We start from the raw sequence: 22,456 nt of genomic DNA on the forward strand, positions 1-22,456 counted from the left end.
CATTCAGAGACTTTTAATAAAGGTAAAGACTTTTTTCCCCTCTGAAACTTATACTCCCAGACTGAGGAACTTGTAGGTCACATTTTACCCCTAAGCAAATTCTGTGACCAAGTTTTATTCCCTAAAAATTGATCTCTAATGAAAACATTTTTCACTTACCATATATAGCATCCAAAGTGTGAAAGGCACTTAACAGTGACAGTTTTGTCAGGACAAAACACCATATTTATAAAGTGCTTTGCTTTTCATCCTAAAAGATCCCAAAGCCTTTTAAAAGCTGAGGGTTTGATCTTGCAAATGTAAACAGTGAATCTATATAAGTAACTTTTTATACATGTTAGTAGTCCCCCTCCATAAAGTTACTCAAAGCATAAGTGTTTGTAGGAAAAGGGTCTTGTGCTGTTACACAAGCTACTCGGGAATGGTTCATTCACAGCTGAAATGCAGGCAGCTCAGGCACGAAACGGGACAACTGTTTCACAGTGCACATGAACACCACAACAGTTTAGGACTAGAAGTGAAGACTGTATCCAATATAACTGCAGGGAGAAATTAGACAGGCTGAAGTAATTGTCCAGTTTGGAATTTGGCCACAACATGAGGCTGAGACCCATACACTTGGAGGGGAAAAAAACGGTGTCATAGGAATGTTCATGACCACAACTGGTGAGGCATTCTGTTTTAGAGCCAAATCCTGAGCTCTTGTGCAATTAACAGCTTTGTGCAGGGGACATGCACCAGCCTTGGAGAAAACAGAATGCTCCCTTCTCCAGCGTGCAGATCACCTCTGCTATAGGATTCCCTCTCCCCCCACTCCCCAAGATATGTGGTGAGATATTTGATCAGTTGATCTACACTGAAATGGACTCATTGGCCATAATGTGACTGCTCCCCACCCCAACCTTGAATCCCCCTTTTGTTGTGCAGTCTCTCCGTGCCCTGCACTGTGCAGCAATGCACTGAGAACTTTTAAGTCCATTCTTGCAGAGTGAGGGGAAAATCACAGAGGCTGCAAGCATGGACTATAAAGTTCTCCGATGCAGCAGAGAGCAGGGCACAGGGAGACTGCACAATCCTTGGATGCTACAAAACACTGTTCCTTGGGGGCTCCCTCCAGGGCAGCACAGAGGGAGCCTTCTGTTTTCCCTAAGCCTTGAGGATATCCCCTACAGCAGGGGTTCTCAAACTTTTCCTTGCTGAGACCCCCCTCAACATGCTATAAAAATGCCAGCACACAGCGGGGGCAGGTAACTTGGGGCTCCGGACTGAGGGGGAACCCTTGGGCATAGGTATAGTTTTACTTCTGTTTGAGGGGGGGCAAGAGCTGGTGGGGCTCAAGCCAGCTCCGTACAGAGGGGTCCAGGGAAGGAACGCCACCTCCACCCCCTTACTCACTGAGGAGGCCATCCAGTCTGTCTGGGCTAGGGTGACCAGGTGTCCGTGTTTTCAACTGTAACACCCGGTTGAAAAGGGACCCTGGCAGCTCCGGTCAGCACTGCAGTGTTGTGGCACTAAGGCAGGCTAGTCCCTACCTGTCCTTGGGCATTGTGCTACGCCCCGGAAGCTGCCAGCAGGTCCTGTTCCTAGGCAGAGGAGCCACAGGGCTCCGTGCGCTGCCTCCACCCTGAGCACCGGCTCTGCACTCCCATTGGTTGGCTTCCGGCCAGCAGAAGCTAGGGGGGGCATTGCCTGCGGGCAAGAGCAGCACGTGCGGCGCCTCCTCCATTTCCCCCCTTCCCACCCGGCCTACTAACGCCAGACATGCTGGCTGCTTTTGGCACGCATGTAACGCCGTGTCAGGACAGGACAGGAAGACAGCCTGGAGCTCCTGCCCCAGCCCCAGACCAGTGAAAGTGAGTGAGGGTGGGGGAGAGCGAGCCACCAAGGGAGGGAGAATGTAGTGAGTGGTGGGCGGGGCCTCAGGGAAGGGGCATGGCAGGGGGTGGGGCTAGGGTGTTCGGTTTTATGCAGTTAGAAAATTGGCAACTCTAGTTTGGGCTGTGGGGGGGATGCAACCAAAAAATATAACTCAGTGGGGGGACTCGGTTCAAAAAGTTTGAAAACCGCTCAGGGTGCAGGCAGGGAGTAGCTAGGGGCTGTGTACAGGTGTATGGGGGTTCCCAGTGCTGCTCCCAGCTTCAGCTCCCCTGCTGCTCCTGGCAAGGGGGGGAGGAGTTTGCCAGCTTCAGCCCCACACCGCTGCCAGCTTTGGGGGTGTTGGTATCAGCCCTGCACTGCTTTCGCCTGGGGTGTGGGGCCACTGCCTTTAGACCCATGCCACTCCCGGCTGGGGTGGGGGGGCTGCCAGCTTTAGCCCCGCGCCACTCCTGGCAAGGGGAGGGGGCGGCGCTGGCTTTAACCCTGTGCTGCTCCTGGCTTCGGGGCAGGGGGCCGCTGCCTTCAGCCCCGTGCTGCTACTGGCTTCGTTGAGAGTACTGTATAGCACAGAGGTCTCAAACTCCCGGCCCACGGGCCATCTGTGGCTCATGAACCTCCCCAACGTGGCCTGCAGGGCTCCAGCAGTTTTGGGGCCAGGTCTCTCCCTTGGCTCCACCTCCCACCCCCAGGCGTTCCCCTCCCACAGGCAATTTACAATGGCCCGGGGCCCCGGGAGAGCAGTGGAGCTGAGCGGTGTCTGCCTGCTCACTCCATGTGTCTGCTGACCCCACCCTGCAGCCCGGGGTGGGGCTGTGCCTCCGCATGCTGCCCCCGCCCCGAGCACCCCGGTGGCCAATGGAAAGCTTCAGGGCGGTGCCTGGGGGCAGCAGTGGTTAGAGGCCCCCTGGGCCACCCCGCCTTGGAGCCCCAGGTAGGCGCTGCACCCTCTGACCCTATGGTGATCAGACAGCAAGTGTGAAAAATCGGGATGGGGTAAGGGGTAATAGGAGCCTTTATAAGAAAAAGACCTATAAAATCGGGACATCTGGTCACCCTACCTGACCCCCTCCTAGAGCCTGCACCCCTCTCCCCCTTCCCACACACCCGCTTCTGCCCCGAAACTCCCTCCCAGAACCTGCACCCCTCCTCCCTCCCAGAGCTGCAACCCCACCCGCTCCTCCTGCACCTCCACCCTCTACCCTAGCCCAGAGCCTGCACCCAGCACCCAAACTCCATCCCAGAGCCTGCACCCCAGACCTCCTCCCCCACCCAAACTCCCTCCCAGAGCGCTAGGCAGGTGGCGGGCGGAGTTTGGGAGGGGCAGAGTTTTGGGCTGCATGAGTGACATTATTGGCCCACTGGGAGGATTTGAGGACTGGCACTGGCCCTAAGGTAAATTGAGTTTGAGACCCCTGGTGTAGAATATCCAAGAGGAGGATTTCTGCTTTGAGGCCTGATCCAAGGCCTATTGAAATGGACAGGAGGCCAAATGCGCCACTTAGTGCACTAATCTGGAGATGCTTTCATTTATTTGTGCAGACACTGCACTCTGGTAATTCTGCATTTGTTTACTGGGCTTCTGTAGAAAGCCTTTGTGATAGTGAGTCGTTATCTGTTAAAAGTTTGGATACAGATATATTTGATGATAATGCCATTTATTCCAGTAATTAGAACTATTCCAGGGCCTTCAGGCTAAGCCACCTCCAAAGCAAGGAAAATATTCTCCCTTTTAATGTGCTTGTGTAATTCCTTTAGCATTAGTGGGAGTTATTACCTGTGCAGTGAAAAGAAAGTAAATCACACTGCATATAATGAGGATGCAAATCTTCTTCAGTGCAAGTGTACGGAAGTGATGTACAGAGAGGATGAATCATTGCAGCAGCAAATGCTGGCTTTGCATCTGGCATACCAGCAACTCCAATTCTAGCATGGCAAGTACTGCAAAACTGGCATTAGGCAAAAGACCATGATGGAAAGTTTGCTCCTGCAAGAAGATGGCTGATGCACAGATGCCACTATTCAAAAAACAAGCAAAATATTTTCCAGAGCTCTGCATCTGTCCGTGGCATCTAAGTTCGCCTTTTGGAGGTAAAAGTAACTGGCTCAGTTTTACTGCAAAAGCAGGAAAAACGAAGAATTTTTGAAGCAAAAGTGCATTCCATGTCCTTACCATGAAGGAGTGACACTGGCAGAGAGTGGTGACAACAGATATAGAGATCAGTCCTGCTAAATATCTCCTGCTCCATGGTGAGTGTTCTATTGCTATTTTGGAAAGCTTTAAGTTCTGCCCAGAAAAATTTTCATCAGGACACACTGAACAGAAATAGTGCTTGCATTTTAACTGAAGTTTTCCTTAGAATCATAGAATATCAGGGTTGATAGGGACCCCAGGAGGTCATCTAGTCCAACCCCCTGCTCAAAGCAGGACCAATTCCCAACTAAATCATCCCAGCCAGTGCTTTGTCAAGCCTGCCCTTAAAAACTTCTAAGGAAGGAGATTCCACCACCTCCCTAGGTAACGCATTCCAGTATTTCACCACCCTCCTAATGAAAAAGTTTTTCCTAATATCCAACCTAAACCTCCCCCACTGCAACTTGAGACCATTACTCCTCGTTCTGTCATCTGCTACCACTGAGAATAGTCTAGATCCATCCTGAATAGTCTAGATCCCCACAATTTTCAGGCTTGACAAAGCCCTGGTTGGGATGATTTAACTGGGAATTGGTCCTGCTTCGAGCAGGGGGTTGGACTAGATGACCTTCTGGGGTCCCTTCCAACCCTGATATTCTATGATTCTATGATTCTATGATTCTATGTTTGGAACCCCCTTTCAGGTGGTTGAAAGCAGCTATCAAATCCTCCCTCATTCTTCTCTTCTGCAGACTAAACAATCCCAGTTCTCTCAGGCTCTCCTCATAAGTCATGTGTTCCAGTCCCCTAATCATTTTTGTTGCCCTCTGCTGGACTCTTTCCAATTTTTCCACATCCTTCTTGTAGTGTGGGGCCCAAAACTGGACAGAGTACTCCAGATGAGGCCTCACCAATGTCTAATAGAGGGGAACGATCACATCCCTTGGTCTGCTGGCAATGCCCCTACTTATACATCCCAAAATGCCGTTGGCCTTCTTGGCAACAAGGGCACACTATTGACTCATATCCAGCTTCTCGTCCACTGTAACCCCTAGGTCCTTTTCTGCAGAACTGCTGCCTAGCTATTCGGTCCCTAGTCTGTAGCGGACATGGGATTCTTCTGTCCTAAGTGCAGGACTCTGCACTTGTCCTTGTTGAACCTCATCAGATTTCTTTTGGCCCAATCCTCTAATTTGTCTAGGTCCCTCTGTATCCTATCCCTACCCTCCAGCGTATCTACCTCTCTTCCCAGTTTACTGTCATCTGCAAACTTTCTGAGGGTGCAATCCACACCATCCTCCAGATCATTAATGAAGATATTGAACAAAACCGGCCCGAGGACCGACCCTTGGGGCACTCCACTTGATACCGGTGACCAACTAGACATGGAGCCATTGTTCGCTACCCGTTGAGCCCAACAATCTAGCCAGCTTTCTATCTACCTTTATAGTCCATTCATCCAGCCCATACTACTTTAACTTGCTGGCAAGAATAGTGTGGGAGACCGTGTCAAAAGCTTTGCTAAAGTCAAGGAACAACACGTCCACTGCTTTCCCCTCATCCACAGAGCCAGTTATCTTGTCATAGAAGGCAATTAGATTAGTCAGGCATGACTTGCCCTTGGTGAAGCCATGCTGACAGTTCCTGATCACTTTCCTCTCCTCTAAGTGCTTCAGAATTGATTCCTTGAGGACCTGCTCCACGATTTTTCCAGGGACTGAGGTGAGGCTGACTGGCCTGTAGTTCCCAGGATCCTCCTCCTTCCCTTTTTTGAAGATGGGCACTACATGAGCCTTTTTCCAGTCGTCCAGGACCTCCCCCGATCGCCATGAGTTTTCGAAGATAATGGCCAATGGCTCTGCAATCACATCTGCCAACTCCTTTAGCACTCTCAGATGCAGCGCATCCTGCCCCATGGACTTGTGCTTGTCCAGCTTTTCTAAATAGTCCCGAACCACTTCTTTCTCCACAGAGGACTAGTCACCTCCTCCCCATGCTGTGCTGCCCAGTGCAGTAGTCTGGATGCTGACCTTGTTTGTGAAGGTTTCTATGAGTCTGTCTGAGCAGAACTTGTGGGAGAATTGCCAGTCTGTCATGGGATTTTCTCCCTTGTACCACCAAAACTATATCAAAATCAAATAAAGAACTCATCCCACTTGACTGGCTCCTCACTAAATTGAGCCCATCCACTGAAATCCAGCTGACACATCTCTTGATGGCATCTGCATGTGGAATTACAAAAATTACAGTGCTGAAAACTTTATTGTGAAATGCAAAAAAGTGCCATGACATCACAGAGGAAGGTGAGAAACTACTGCAAGGAGCTGCTGTTGTGGGAGGGGGTCTGGTGTTCTGAAGGGATTTTCTCTGGAATCTTTTAGAAGGGGGCTTTCTTTCTTATTAGAGTAGAAGTAGAATCAGACCATTATTTGCAAGCAAGTATCAGTGGACTCCATGCTTCTATCAATACAATGATCTGTACCCTGACAAGCTTCTGGGGCAATGTGTCCAATGATCGTTAGTTCCTTGTAAATTTTTGTGTTTAATTAATCATGCCAGTTTTGCATCAGAACTTTAGATGAGCATATTTTCCCTTCCTACAGCTTACAAAATTGAGCTTTTATTAACAACAGAAAAGAAACTAATGTTTGTGCGGCACACTGCCTCAGATCTCCTTGATAGTGCAAACCTTCATGTAGGGAATGAGCCTCTGAAATTCTAACAGTTCAGCTTTTTCATTGCAGGTGCTAATTACTGTGCATGTGGGTTATATTGCGCCTACTTCTACTTTCCTTCTTTTCGGGAGAAACTCCCATTTACTAACAAGGGATTTTTTGCCCCCCTTGAGGGTCTCACCCTTAGGTGAAACACTTTCAGGAATGTGCTGTACTATCAATATTTTGAGAGGACTCCCACAAAATATATCCTCTCCCTCCTCCCCCCACCAGCCTTTATAAGCAGAGGCATAAGTTAGAACTGGTCAGAAATTTTCTGATGGAACACTTTTCCACTGGAAAATCCCATTTAGTCAAAATTGGAATGTTCTGTGGAAATGCATCAATTTCAATGAAGTGTTGTCGGGAACGGTTTTGAGGTTCAGGATAGCATTTCTGGTGAGAACGGGAGAGAGAAATGAGTCTTGCTCTCATATTTCATGTTTTGAAAGACCTAGTTTTTGTTCCTATGTAGAATGAAAACAAATTTCAAAACCTGCAAATATTTTGTAAAATGGAATTGTTGTTTTTCCATCAGCCCTAGTATAAGTGCTCGTGGAGAAGGACTCCGCTGTTCCCTGTTGAAGCACACATGCTTTATCATAACCGTGACCAAGGAGGGAGGAAACATCACTCCTCAAACAAAGACACTAAGATGCATTTTGCTCGAGATGCTTATGCTTTGTCCCTGTACTTTATACAGTATATATGGAGTAATAGCACAGTGTTCAGCTTGCATTTGAATGGAAGGATGTGCGGTGAAGACGTTGTTGGGGTGCAGTGGAGTAACTGGCTTGGGAAACTTATGTAAGATACCTGCCATTTGATGCAAGCTTGTCCATTCAAAGTCCAAACAAATTTTGCTCTCCAGAAGTCTTGGTAAGAACCTTAGGGAGACCTAATTTCAGAGAAAAGGATGTACGTTTTCCAAATATGAAAACCTAAAACACAATATCTAAATTGTTAGTTCCAAATCCAAAGCCCAGTGCAGAACCTAAGTAACCAGGCTGTGTGCTGGGTACAACTGTAGATGGATAGAGGAATCCTTTTCCCTGGCAGAGTGGCAGCTGAGCTTGTCCACTGCCACAGCTACATTCGCAGGATTGCAGTCGCCATTGGAGCTGCTGATTACTCCCACTCCCCAGAGCCCCCATCTCTAACTCCATGTCCTGCCCCCAAATGGGAGAGTGGTTGGCATTCACTGTGGGGAGTACATCTTTGTTCTGTTCATCTCTGGATTTTTCCCCCTCTGCGCAGCAGGACATCCTTGGGTTTGCCACAGGTAGGGCCCTCAGAATCCATGGCGGTAGAGAAAGGATGTGTCCCTTAACTTCTTCGTTCTGAAGGATCTCAAAACCCTTCCCAAAATGTGTGTATGCAGGAATCACTTCATGCCTCACTGAAGTAGTGCCATTCCTGGGGTGGGCAGGACGTCCCGCAAGTCAGCACCAGTCATGTGATGGACATACTGCATTCTGCATAAGAACATGGGGGCAATTGTGAATTGTGCTGTGTGAATTGTGTGCTGGGATCCTTATTGTTTGTTCCGAGTAGACAGACAGACCCATGGTTTCTAAATATCGCATGCAAAAGTTGCATCTTGCTCGCCAATACGCATAGTAAACTGCAAGGAACGCAGCATATCTCTCTGAGTGGTGAAGGTTGAGTTAACCAGGCTAGGGCTCGCACCTGAGCTACAGTGGGGTACAGGTACTACCTGATGTTTATACCAAAGTAGAGAGTATTAAGACATGCACCAGCTTTAAAACTGGATAAGCAGGCACAACTCCAATGAAGTCAGTGGACTTAACGTTACTGCTAAGTTTTTGTTTCATGAAGTGTCCTGATGAATGGGTCTGTTTCATTGTTCACATTTTAAAAAAAAAACAACAAAACCACACGTTTTGAAACATTTTCAAATTGGGACCTATTGAATTAAATGTGTCGGCTACAAAAAAAAAATCGCTGTGTAGGTCGTAGGTATCTTTCATAGGTTCCAAGGCCAGAAGGGACCATTGTGATCATCTAGTCCAGTGGTCCCCAACCTTTCTTGTGGGAATAGCATATTGCTATTCCCAGAAGACTGTGGCGGGCAGCTGACATCCCGCCGCCGAAAAGCGGCAGCGGGAAGGAGTGCCGCTGCCGAAATGCCGCCGAGAAACGGCAACGCTTCTCGGCGGCATTTTGGTGGCGGGGTGTCCTGCAGGTGCACAAAAATGGGCAACGCATTGGGGACCCCTGATCTAGTCTGACCCCCTGTGTAGCACAGGCCATAGAACTTCCTCAAAATAATTCCTAGAGCAGATCTTTCAGAAAAACTTCCAATCCTAAATATCTGTTCAGAAACAAGCCGCCTCTGCTCTTGGCTTATCTGGGAAGCTAGAGTAATTTAGATAGATGTGCCCTTGTTAGTTGCATGGAACAGATTGTTTTATAAAACAAAACATCCTGACAAGTCAGAATATCATCAATTACATATCCCTGAAAGCAGTCTGCCCTTTAAAGAGCTGAATACAAGTGAGGAGAGAAAATCTGTTCTGATCCATCTCTGGAAAGGACAATATGTCTTTTCAAAATAGCAGTAGAGAGGGGTGCTGCTTTCCCATATGTACTTTTTTTCTCCTTACTCTTCAGGAAAACAAACCCTGTATAGAAAATAATCAGAGGTTTAACAAAGGGTCCATTTTACACAGGGTTGTTTAGTTGTAATACAGTGGCTTAATTTGTGTTAGGTCTTCCTTTATTGGTTGGCCTTAGCACCTTTTGCAGCCTTTTAACTTGCTAATCACCAGTAGAGTTACTCCCATAGTGCTGAGTGTTAAGGGCTTGTGACTTTGGTGTTTGTTTGGTCCTTGCTGGTCTTTGGTCCTTTTATTAGCCACCGTTCACTACACAGCGGAGGAGGTCGATGCATTTCGGGGAAGACTCAAACAAATTCTCCTAATGCATCTGCAGAATGCAAAATCCACTGGCCTTTTCTAAGGGTGTAGAAGGCCCAACCACCATGGAAATATCATGTTCTCAGTGTGCTTGGGGACTTAATAAGCAGTGCATGCTGCAAACCTGGGCCATGCCCCGTGTATTTATGCATAGCATGGATTCACTGGCCCCAAACTCTGCATTGGGGGAGCAGTAGGCTGGGTTCCTGTTCCTGCCCGAAGCCTGCAGTAGCAGCCTTGGAGTGATTCCATGCTGGCTACTTCAGGTTGGGCTCAGGCATTTCCCTGGCAGCACAAGACTGTTTTTCAGGCTGTGGGCTCTGCTGAGAGGATTTGGCCCATAACGAGGAGCAAGGAGTCCCTTATTAGTAGGAGATAGTCAAGATGCAGTGGTTCCAACTGTGTTCAAAAAATGCATTTCATAAAAACCTCAGCAATGTACTGGGTCTGATTGTCTTCTTGCTGATGCTGGTGTAACTGCTGTAAAGCTGGTGTAACTGATGGGAGAATCAAGCCCTCTGTGTTTAACACATATGGGGTAAAAGAGAGTGTTACCCAGTATTGATATAGTAGGGCTGTGTTTTATGGGAAGATACTTTTATTAGAGGAATGAAGTGTTAGCCACTGAAATGCAGTATAGCTAGACAAAAAAAAGTGTCATTACTTTAGCAAGACAGGAAGGAGAGATGAAAAAAGTTCATGTGAGACTAAGAAATCAAACGAATAGGTCAGAAACTGAAAATAATTCACATCTCTGAGCTCCTGGGAGATGTCTCAAGGTCACAGAGCAGATAGGTCACTTGTCTCAGTCTAGTTAAATTGAAAGGTTTAAATTAAAAATTGAACAACATTCAGAAACCTTCCTGCCATACGGAGCAACACTCAAAGCATATTGTCTGTAAATGGAATTATGGTTTTATCATTTTTTTAGGAGCAGTCTGTTTTAAAAAAAATCCAAATGTATATGCTGCCAATTATTGCTGTTTTCCTGGGTCTGTTTATCTCTCTCCGTTGAGACTTCTGCATTATGAGTGTGACTCTTATGGTAGACTTACTAATGATAAACACAGGATTAACATTTTATATATTTAAGATGATTTTTCATGTGTTAAGAGTCTAATATGGGATTAGATTTTTTTACATGTATAATCTGGTACCAAACCCATTGTAACATTAATTGAACACTAATTCAGTGGATGGTTTTTGTTGCAGTCTGTGGCTGGAAATACAGGAGAGCTAAACAATAGCTACTGTGTTGTCTTTGGGCACTGAAAAATAATGCGCTAATTAATTTACAGTAGACTTTCCATCTCATATCTCAGGCTGAAAAAGAAGTTGGTTGCTCCTTCATTTTTGGGACTCTTTCTTAATGTCCTGCATGTCTTTGGTTTACTCCATAGTTAAAATGGAGAAAGGATGGTCACAACTTTCCTATGTAAAAATCTTGGGGTTGGTGTCTTGTGCCATAGAATAAAAACCATAGATTTCTGGTTAAATGGATGAGGGTATGAGCCGGACATGTACAGTGAAAAAGGTATAACCTTCCAGATGAGTCGAGTAATTAACAATAATTTTGTGTTGTTTAAAGAAAACCCCTTGCTGTAAACTGGATAACATGTACAGTTGGTCAACTAATATTGTCAAAAAGAAAAGGAGTACTTGTGGCACCTTAGAGACTAACAAATTTATTTGAGCAAAAGCTTTTGTGAGCTACAGCTCACTTCATCGGATGCATGCAGTGGAAAATACAGTGGGAAGATTTTATATACACAGAGAACATGAAACAATGGGTGTTACGGTACACACTGTAACGAGAGTTATCGGGTAAGCTGAGCTATTACCAGCGGGGGAGGAGGACAAAACCTTTTGTAGTGATAATCAAGGTGGGCCATTTCCAGCAGTTGACAAGAACGTCTGAGGAACAGTGGGGGGCGGAGGGGATAGTTTTACTTTGTGTAATGACACATCCACTCCCAGTCTTTATTCAAGCCTAATGTAATGGTGTCCAGTTTGCAAATTAATTCCAATTCAGCAGTCTCTCGTTGGAGTCTGTTACAAAGACCCCAACCCCAAGATTTTTACATAGGAAAGTTGCGACCATCCTTTCTCCATTTTAACTATGGAGTAAACAGTCTCCAACGAGAGACTGCTGAATTGGAATTAATTTGCAAACTGGACACCATTACATTAGGCTTGAATAAAGACTGGGAGTTGCCGTGTCATGACACAAAGTAAAACTATTTCCCCATGTTTATTCCCCCCCACCCCCACTGTTCCTCACACGTTCTTGTCAACTGCTGGAAATGGCCCACCTTGATTATCACTACAAAAGGGTTTTTTGTTTTTTTCATTCCTCTCTCTCTTGTGCTGGTAATAGCTCACCTTACCTGATCACTCTCGTTACAGTGTGTACCGTAACACCCATTGTTTCATGTTCTCTGTGTATATAAAATCTTCCCACTGTATTTTCCACTGCATGCATCTGATGAAGTGAGCTGTAGCTCACGAAAGCTTATGCTCAAATAAATTTGTTAGTCTCTAAGGTGCCACAAGTCCTCCTTTTCTTCTTGCGGATACAGACTAACATGGCTGCTACTCTGAAACCTGTAATATTGTCAGTTTCTTTTAAAGTTGTTTTATTTTTCAAATTACTTCATTCCACATTTATATAAACTATGTGAATTTTTTGAATAAAATGTTTATATAATGTACATTACACTAACAGAGCTGTGCAATATTGTACCACTGCCTTCTACTGGACAGAATGCAAACAGTATAGTTGTCATAGACCCTATACTGCTAAAAAAGTCCGAGATCATTTTTTAATACCTTAGGAGTAGGAGGATCTAACCTCTGTCTTCACTGTTGCTGATAAACTCAAAAAAGGCCAAGGTGTACAGAACAGTGACCACAGGTGGCTACGGATTTTTTTTTTTAATTGTAGAAGCACTATATCAAGCTGCTACAGGAGAGCTTTACAGTGTGCCACTCACATTTTAAAGTGCATAAATTTGATAATGAAGGAATTCCTCATTTCCTTATTGTAACTAGAGAAACCCAAGAAATATGCCCAGCTCTTTGTCCTGGTTTTGAGCACTTTTTTCTTCCTTCTCTTCTGTCACATCCCTTTTTTTTTTTTAAGAAATACTAATCTTATGGAACTTGGATATGTTTTTCAACAAGAACAATATAGAACCATAAGTACAACAATAGGACGCTTTACATTCAGTTTAATTAAAGAGACGCTTTGGTGTGTGAGTTTTGAATTGAAAGACGCCAACCTGACGTGCTGTCTAACAATAGAGTTGGGTAGTTAGGCAGTACATTTGCCCTAAATGTGGTTTGGAAGAGTTGTACCTTGTACCATCTGGGAATCCACTAGTTGCAAGTACAGGGAAAAACCATATATGGAGTCAAATGGAAGATCTGTAGGTGAAAACTGGCCATGTGTCCCGCCTACAGAAAGTTAGAGGAAAGTGTTACAGTACCTGAAAATCCCATTAAAATATATCTTTGTTGAATGAAATTACTGGCATAATTGGACCTCTCATGGCAGCAGATGAATTGTATGTACTGCAGAGCAATTAACAATACATAGTATTTGTTTTATGCAGGGCTCCGACCGAGGTGAATTGCATAAACAGTCTAATCAATAACCCCATATTTGCTAAATTGTTTAAAGATGAGTAGATTGTCAGGTGGTGAAATCATTTATAGCTCTTGGAAGGTCTGAAATGGAAGTTGTACTGCAAGATAGGATCTTAATTTTTGTGATCCCACAATAAAATCTCTCTCTGCCACAAGTCACATTTTGTAACGGAAGTTTTATGGGTATTATGTACAGGCATTGGAAGAACAAGTGCTCCATAAAGTCAGATTCATTTTATTTGACAACCTTTAAGCCCCATCAACAGATGAATCTGTACTTTAATACGTTACAGAGAATCATACTGGCAGAGTCAGGATATTTTTTCCCCATGCCTTCCCTCATTTGATTATATAAAATTATTTGCTAAATATAGATTTCGCTACTGCTAATGAACATCAGTATCAAAGGATTATGCAGGTCAATATGAACATTTCTAGTTAACCCTGGGATTCAAATCATGTAATTTGTGGCGATTAGTGGCACTAAGAGAAGAGGGGTTAGAGCAACTCATAAGGATCACTGTTAGCCAGTAGAAGGAAATGAGAGAGATTCACATAAACCAATCATATCCTTATGGTGAGGCATACCTGTTTGCTTTTAAAAACAAAACCTTGTTCTTTGTGCAGTGACATTGGGTGAGATTCTCAGTGGTGTAGACAAGTTAGTGCAGCTATACCAGTTTACATCAGCAAAGGAACTGGTCCATTCATATTTCTGCAGAATAACTTTTTAGAGATATCTCTCCAGCTCACCAGGAGGGATGTTTATCATCGTGACATGCACTGTAATCATAAGAGTGTGGAAAAGCAGCTTTCAAAATACAAAATGTGGTTATGGCATCTGTTATTTAAGGGTCCAATTCTCCAATTTTTATTCAGGCAAAGCTTTCAGTGAATTCAGGGGGAGCTTTGCCAGAGTACAGACGGCAGGGTTGCTGTCTGTTGACAAGCATTGTGGTTGTTACAGTCTGTGAAGGGAAAGTGATATTTATTTCGCTCCTTCCAGAGCAGCAATGAACAAGGATAAAGAAGAGAGAGAAATCGCTTCCCTCTTTCCTTCTACTTCTTTCTCCCCTTCTCAAAACCAAAACTTCATTCCTCTAGCTCAGCAATTTTAAAGTGCAAGAAGGAGATCAAAAATAAGAGAGAGTTATTGAAAAATGAAGTTAATCAAATGCAATTCTGTTTATTTTCTTCTGGGGAAATATTTCCCCATGTTCACAATCTAGTGAAGAGTCTAATTTTGCTGCAGGTATTCCGGGTGTGTATAAGAACAGAACTGGGTTCAGTGTACAGTAGATGCTAATGTTGCTGTTTCGTTAGGAGTATGTGACCTATTCAAAGTCACTTTATGTACTTTCTATTTCCTGCATTCTGTAAAGCTTTTTTGGTACTATGGTAAATAGCTGTGAGATGTCACCTACCTAGGAGTCAAAGTGCAAGCTGGGGCCGCCTTTAGGCATTATACGGTATCTGTAAAATACTTGACATATTTAAACTGAATGCAAAATAATTTTGGAATGCAGAGGCTGAGTGCTGCCCATTCAGACACTGTACACTGAGCTCAGGTCTGCATTATCCGAACTGATAGTAAAAACAGTTTGGCTGGCTACTGTGACTGAGCCAGACTGCTTTTTAAAACAAAGTTAGAATTTGTGGTCCGGACTTGGTTTAAACATGGTTTCACCTCCATTCTGGTCTGAGGCTTAATTTGGTACATAGTGGGCCAAATTCTTCTTTCATTTACCCTAGTGCAACTTCACTGACATTAATTGAATTGAGAATTTGGCTTGCAATTACCTTGGACTCACAGGATTAAAAGAAGGGAGTGAGTGGGCTAGATTCTGATGTCTTATTCGCAGTGCATTCTACCTGACTCTGAGTAGTCCCACTGACTTATTGGTATTATAGTAGAACCTCAGAGATACAAACACCTCGGGAATGGAGGTTGTTCGTAACTCTGAACAAAATGTTATGGTGGTTCTTTCAAAAGTTTACAACTGAACATTGACTTAATATAGCTTTGAAACTTTACTGTGCAGAAGAAAAATGCTGCTTTTAGCCATCTTAATTTAAATGAAAGAAGCACAGAAACAGTTTCCTTACCTTGTCAAATCTTTTTTAAAACTTTCCCTTTTTTTTAGTAGTTTACGTTTAACACAGTATTGTACTGGACAGTATTTGGGTTTTTTGGTCTCTGCTGCCTGATTGCATACTTCTGGTTCCCAACGAGGTGCGTGGTTGAACGGTAGTTCATAACTCTGGTGTTCATAACTCTGAGGTTTTACTGTACTTATGGAGGAAGGTGCCGCACAGCAATTGTAAAGTGGCAGAATCGCCTTCACTGAATGGTGACATAGCAGAATACATTCATTTGGGAAAACACTGGCATTTCATACTGGCATTAGAATTTTTAAGCTTGAACTCTGAAGTTTGGTTTAAACATACAGGTTAAAGTTTTATCACAAAGAACATAGTGATGACATGCAGATCACTGATAAAGCTTCTTTTTTTTTTTCTTTTTCCAAAGATAGCTGACCACACAAATTTAGGACACCACTGATTAAACTTTATAAACATTTTAACCTTGGAAAACAGGGCATAATACTGCAATGGAGGCAAAAGTGAGAGAGGTACAGTGTGAATTCCTTGACTTTTTTTGCGTAGAAAAACACTGCAGTAAAAAAATCTCTTAAATTTCACTAGATGCTCCAAATGCACATGAGTTACATGTGCACACACAGGTGGGTGAAAATTTTTGGATGAATAGTGTATTTGTTGAAAAACACAGTTTCGGTTGATTCAAAGCTATTCATGAATTTGCCAAATAGATTTCAACCAATTTTTTTTTTGTATTGGTTAGAGTCACAAAATGCCTGGAGAAGGAGGAGACAATACTGCCTACCTTGTGACATTTAGCCCGATAGTTAGGGCACTCACTTGGATGTATGAGACCTGTGTTCAGTTTCCCACTCCTCTTCGTGTTGTGCAGAGATTTGAACTTGGAGTGCCCCAACCACTAGGTTGTAGGTTATTCTCAGTTAGGGCTTTCTTAACAGCAGTGCTGGACTGCGGGGGAAGGGGGCCATGGCTCCATCATTTTAAAACGTGGAAGGGATATGCCCTCTTACTTTTTACCTGCCTTAAGGGTGAGCAACGAGTGGGGGGAGAGGAGCGAGCGGGGGTGGGGCCTCAGCAGGAAGAGGTGGAGCGAGGGCAGGACCATGATTTGGGCGCTGGAGGCTCCCCCACTTCTAGGGGCTTATGGCATTGCTGTTTCTTAATCTCTCTATTGAGGCTGTTTTACTTTGTAATAATTTAAATACTCGTTGCTATAGGACCCTAACCCTAACCACATGACCGTAGAATGATTCTTTCTTTCACTCTGTGTCCCAAAGCCTATTCAAGTATTTTTATAAAAAAATCCATTATTCACCCAGCTCTTCCTGCACACATGTGGATTGTTGTATGAAATATTTAAAAATGCAATGCAAAACACTACTGTTAGATTTGCACAAATCCCTTCATATTACCATTTTTAATACATGAATTTAGTCCCCAATTTTTGATTAATAATCTATTATTGAATTTCATAAACATGCTTTAACTTTCTCAAGAGCAGGGGAATAAAAACGAGGGCATGCCAGGATAGAGACAATCATGAAATGTTAAGCTTTAACAAACTCACTTTTCACCGTACATGCTTCCGTAGCAGCCAAATAGCAAACTATGCCTTGAGTGATTTAGACAGCAACAAACTGTGTACACTGTACAACTTCCCAGAATGTCTTGCCGTCCTTTGTGGAAACTTTCTATAGAATTTAAAAGGCATGAAACCAATAGTCTATAGAAATTACGTATTTGCTAAGGAAGTTATGAAAGTTTGTCAGGCACTCAGACGCTGCAGTAATGGGGGCTGAACACATTCCTAATTTAGACAGGTTTCAGAGTAACAGCCGTGTTAGTCTGTATTCGCAAAAAGAAAAGGAGTACTTGTGGCACCTTAGAGACTAACCAATTTATTTGAGCATGAGCTTTCGTGAGCTACAGCTCACTTCATCGGATGCATACTGTGGAAACTGCAGAAGACATTATATACACAGAGACCCTGAAACAATACCTCCTCCCACCCCACTCTCAGGTGGGAGGAGGTATTGTTTCAGGGTCTCTGTGTATATAATGTCTTCTGCAGTTTCCACAGTATGCATCCGATGAAGTGAGCTGTAGCTCATGAATGCTCATGCTCAGATAAATTGGTTAGTCTCTAAGGTGCCACAAGTACTCCTTTTCTTATTCCTAATTTAGTTCCTGTTTCTTTTGTGGCTGTAATAAGCACAGTAGAAATGTATTTTTCCCCTTTACTTCAGTCCCTTATTTTTAAAGATTAAAGAAAATTTCCTGATCTAGAGCATATATCGGTCTTGGACAGTGGATGTAACTGAATTTTAGTCTCCTCTTTTTTTACTTTTAGGCTAATACTCTGCTTGCCCTTTACTATATTTTTCCCCAGCATATTAATTAGCAAGGCTGTCATCTTAAAATTGTACTTGCAAGTGGCTCACAGAGAGTTCAGTGAAGATCGTATCAGCATGACACTTGCTGCAGTTACATCTTGTAAAGTTTTACTCCCTCGGGCTATTTTAGCCAGCTTTTGACTCTTACAAATTGAACACATTTTGGGGTCATATACTCTCTGCAGTGTAATACTTTGCCATCTGATTTACATTATCTCAGAACAATGTCATTTCTTCTCTCACGTGAGAGGTAGGTAGTCAAAAGCCAGCTTTGGCACTTATAATCAACCAAGAGACTTTAGTGAAGGGAAAAAATAACTTTTCAAATGTTTAGAAAATCTGCCTTTGAAATTATCTTATTTTTATTTGTACTTAGTTTCATGTCTCTGGATGCTGCCATCAGCAATTAAGGCTCAGAGTGGGTTCCTTTGTGAGCCTGACCAGTGAAAAAGTTGTCTGTCTTTTTATTTTTATTCCACCCACAGTCCTTCTCTATTTTGTCTCTATTTATAAATGATGCCTCTTTTGAAGGTTTTATAAAATTAGCTTGGATGCTGATTGATTTTCCCTTTGGTTTTGTGCCTTCTCTTAGGGCAATCAAAAGAATTTCTTTAATTTTAAATGGTTTTTAGAATAATTTCTGAATTCAGATGCTAAGATTCTCAGCCTCTCAGAAAAGTAGCATCTTTAGCAAGAAATAAGAGGATGTCTACAGAAGCTTTAAAAACATATATTAGAGGTGGGAAATGAAGTTTCTGAAATAAATATCCACATGAGTTTTGTTATATCCTCAACTGCATTTAGCTGATCAGATAAGTGGTAGTCAGCACTGCTGTTATTCCATCTGTGTCTGGCTAGAGAATGAAACCTTTTTTCCCCTTTCCTTTGTCACCTTGAGCTTGAATACTGCAAGACTCTTTACTTGGACTGCACCTTAAAACCATTTGGGAAATTAGGCTCATCCAGAATCTGGGTGCACATCTGCTAAGTAGCGTTTCTCGATGGAGTTTCTCTATTAGGCAAGTGCTCTGTATTCTGCATTAGCTGTCTGTTGGTTTTAACTAGGGCTGTCAAGTGATTTAAAAAAATTAATCGTGATTAATCGTACTGTTAATAATAGAATACCATTTATTTAAATATTTTTGGATGTTTTATACATTTTCAAATATATTCATTTTAGTTGCAACACAGAATATGAAGTGTACGGTGCTCACTTTTAGGGGGCTTATTCCTTCACCTACTTACTTCCCTGGTCCTTCTCGCATGAACAGAGAGCAACAATACCCGAAGTCCAAAGGTGCAAACAATTCGATGTTTATTGGGGTGAACTTCCAGCAAGCATGATTCCAGTTTCCTTCCTTAGTGTCCCCCTTCCCAGCTCTGACACCACAGAGCCTTACCTGTGGCCCTGTTCCCATTCCTGCCCTTAGCAGGACATGATTCCAATTTCCCCACCCTCATTCCCTGTTCCCATTTTCCCCCCACCCCCCACACACTTCCTGATTGACTGCAGACTATATAGTAAAACTTGAGTTCAGCTTAGCTATACCTTAACCAATCATTTTACTGAAATTTAACTAACCAGTCCTAACATATTGTAACATGATTATTTAACCAATTATATCCCACCACCTTAATTAGTTTACACCCAGCAAAATTAATTATACAGCAGACAGAAACACTCACAGAACCAGACAGAGATTATACAGACAAACAATAGGGAAATGGGGACAACAGTGATAGAACAACAAAGAAATGAGGAAAAAGAAAAGGAGTATTTGTGGCACCTTAGAGACTAACAAATTTATGTGAGCATGAGCTACAGCTCGCTTGAATCATGTTCTAATCATATCGTCAGATCGTATTGTCAGTGACTGTAGCATCAACCAGGAGAACAAGGCTACATGTAGTTTAAATACGTCATTGACATATTAGCTATTGAACTAATATTGTAGCTGTTGACAATATGATTAGAACATGATTCCTACAACTGATGCAGATTTTATCCAAACTAATAACTATAAGAGAAAATGCAAGTCAAATGATAAAATATGGAAATTAAGTAATCACAGTACGGGTTTCTTTTCAGTCCATGAATACTTACCAAAAATGACTTCAGGCTCTAGCATTTGCTTTCAGACGCAAATGTTGCAGGATGAAATATGAATTTTTTGTGACAGAACTGTTCCTCAGAGCACCATGAAACTGTAAATGGAAACAACCTATTTTGAATGCATATTTCTTCTGACTCACTGTCTATTTACTTAAAAAAAAAAAATTAAAGGAGGCACGTGCTGTAAACTTGTGAACTTGTTAAAGGTTGAACTAGAATCTGAAACCAATCAGTTTTCTTTAACCAACATCATTGCTGTGATCAATGCAATGAGATTTATTTTGCATCATCTATGTTCTCTTTAGGAAAACACAATTTTTGCTCAAAACAGTCTTAGCATGGTGTTTAAATATTGATAAGAATTCCACATTTGCTCATGAGAAGCTGCAATCATATTCAGGGGCATAAGCACAGAGCTTTTTCTTATCTACTTAGTGTGCTGTTTTTTGTTACTTTGTTGAATTTTTAGGATATTATGAAAAGTCTTTAAAGGGAAACTGAGAATCATTCAGTATATTCAAGCACAAAGTACCTAGAAGCTTGGGGAACTGGATGGTTTTGATGAGGGGCAGTGGAATACAACTCTCACCTCAATTATTTATTATTTGTATCACTGTAATGCATAGGCGCCCCAGTCATGGACCAGGCCCCAGGTGTGCTAGGTGCAGTATAAACGCAAAACAAACAAATGATCCCAGCTCCAAAAAGTTTACAATCTAAGGGAGAGTTTACAATCTAAGATCTGTGATTTACATTTGAACCATAGTTTTTTGCATGGAGATACATTTTTCATTGCCTGGATTTTAGCCAGATAACTTAAAACAGCCTTGTGTGAGCAATGGAAAAACTATAGGAATATTTTCCTCTTTATTTTCAAGAATGTTATTGGGTGAAATGCAGCACTCATCATAAAGTATATATAATTGTAGTCGTTCTGAGCATGTTAACAGTTGGACTTGAGCTTGGAGGAGGAGATGAACTTTGAGCCATGTAATATCACAAGGTATAGTTGATCTTCATACAATTCATGTATGGGCAAGCTAACAATGAGCTACATTGTATTTAATGTACAAGGGGAAACTCCATTAATGGAACTCATTAATATGAACAATTTATCGTAAATACAAGGAGTGTTCCTATTCCTTAGCTATGGAGCTCCATAGCTAATCTTTATATTATGCAAAATGGGTTTTATGTAAAAGTAACTATTTATAAGCTATGCAGAATTATTGATTGGTTTTACTGGTGGGCACATGGTCAGGTGGGTGCTGTACGACTGCCAGAAGTTGGTGGTCCTGGGCTGTCAACAGTTACGTCAGGGGTGAGTGTGGGCAAGCCCAGGACTGGAACACTGGCCAGCCGGGCGGGTGTGGGGGGAGGGCAATGCCGCCCAGAGCTGCCAGCCTGGCAGGGAGGTCCAGGCAGCAGGGCTTGCCCCTGCGGAGATAGTGGGCCAGCCCCAAGGCCCCCCCCATTCCCACAGGCACAGATGGTGGCTGCGCACCTTCTCTCCTGCTGGTAGGTGGTCAGAGGGCTCTATGTCCAGGGGAGCCCCCAGACTCCGAAACTCCTCCCTGTGCAGCCCAGCCAGGCTCCAGGCCAGGAGCTGGTCCTCGTGCCCTGTGTCCCACGCTGCTTTTCAAAAACTAAAAGAAAGGGTATCCAGGGTGCTGTTTTCCCTAAGGCCAGGCCAGGTTTTACCTTTTGTGGATTTGTGCCTAAGATCCATGCATTGGCAGAAGATTTTTTTAGGATATACTTTTTCTATTGGAAACTGTCAAGGAAGTGGCCCCAAGCCATTTTGAGTTAGATTAAATCGTTTATGTTTGTAGATTATGTAGGTATTTACTGAGTTGTGTTGGTCAAGCAAGTCTGAGGCTGTCAGACGATAAAAGCTGTGTCTGACTATCCAGGGCACAAAAGCAATTCTGTGTTCATAGCTAACCTGGGGACTAGTTAATTAATGAGGCAATAAGGCGGGGGAGAAAATATTATGTTTTGCATGCCTGTTGCACACAGTAGTCTCCTCATGGTGCTCTGCTCTTTCCGTGTGCTCTTCTTTTCCGATGATCCTTCTCCCACTCTTAGTTCTGGTCTTTTTTTCATTCCTCCCGCTAGTGCTTTGAACAGCTCCCCATTTCACGTACTCGATGGTGTTACCCTTCCTTCTTCAAATCCCCCCCTTAAAACGTTCTTATTCTGTGATGTTTTCTTCTATTGATGCACACCTGTACATACTTGCATTTGAACTATTCTGTGTATTGCAGTTATCTGACACTGTAGAAATTTCAGGACAGGGACCATGTCTTCTTTTTAATGTTTTAACATTTATGGCATGTCACTGATAACAGATCCAGCAATAAATAGTTGAAGAATCTCATTTGATTTTCTTTCGTCTTTGTTTTGTTGTAGGTTTATAGCTAAACCCTGTGCCTTAGGTCTTAAAGTCCAGGCCAATGGACCACAGAAAGCCCAACCTAATGCTATTCTGGAAAAAGTTTTCACTGCAATTACAAAGG

At 43.1% G+C, this 22,456-nt stretch overlaps 1 protein-coding gene across 3 annotated transcripts in view; it reads left to right on the top strand.

The window, feature by feature from the left end:
• The window catches only part of CERS6 (ceramide synthase 6), a 222,198-nt gene that overhangs the window by 49,114 nt on the left and 150,628 nt on the right, over nt 1-22,456 (top strand). For all 3 annotated transcript variants that reach the window (XM_078847955.1, XM_073305738.2, XM_073305739.2), the window contains exon 2: nt 22,350-22,455. In XM_078847955.1, the coding sequence (XP_078704081.1) occupies nt 22,350-22,455 (106 nt within the window). The remainder of the gene's footprint in view (nt 1-22,349; nt 22,456) is intronic.

Source organism: Lepidochelys kempii, chromosome 11 (genome assembly GCF_965140285.1).
Source record: "Lepidochelys kempii isolate rLepKem1 chromosome 11, rLepKem1.hap1, whole genome shotgun sequence".
Lineage (NCBI taxonomy): Eukaryota > Metazoa > Chordata > Testudines > Cheloniidae > Lepidochelys > Lepidochelys kempii.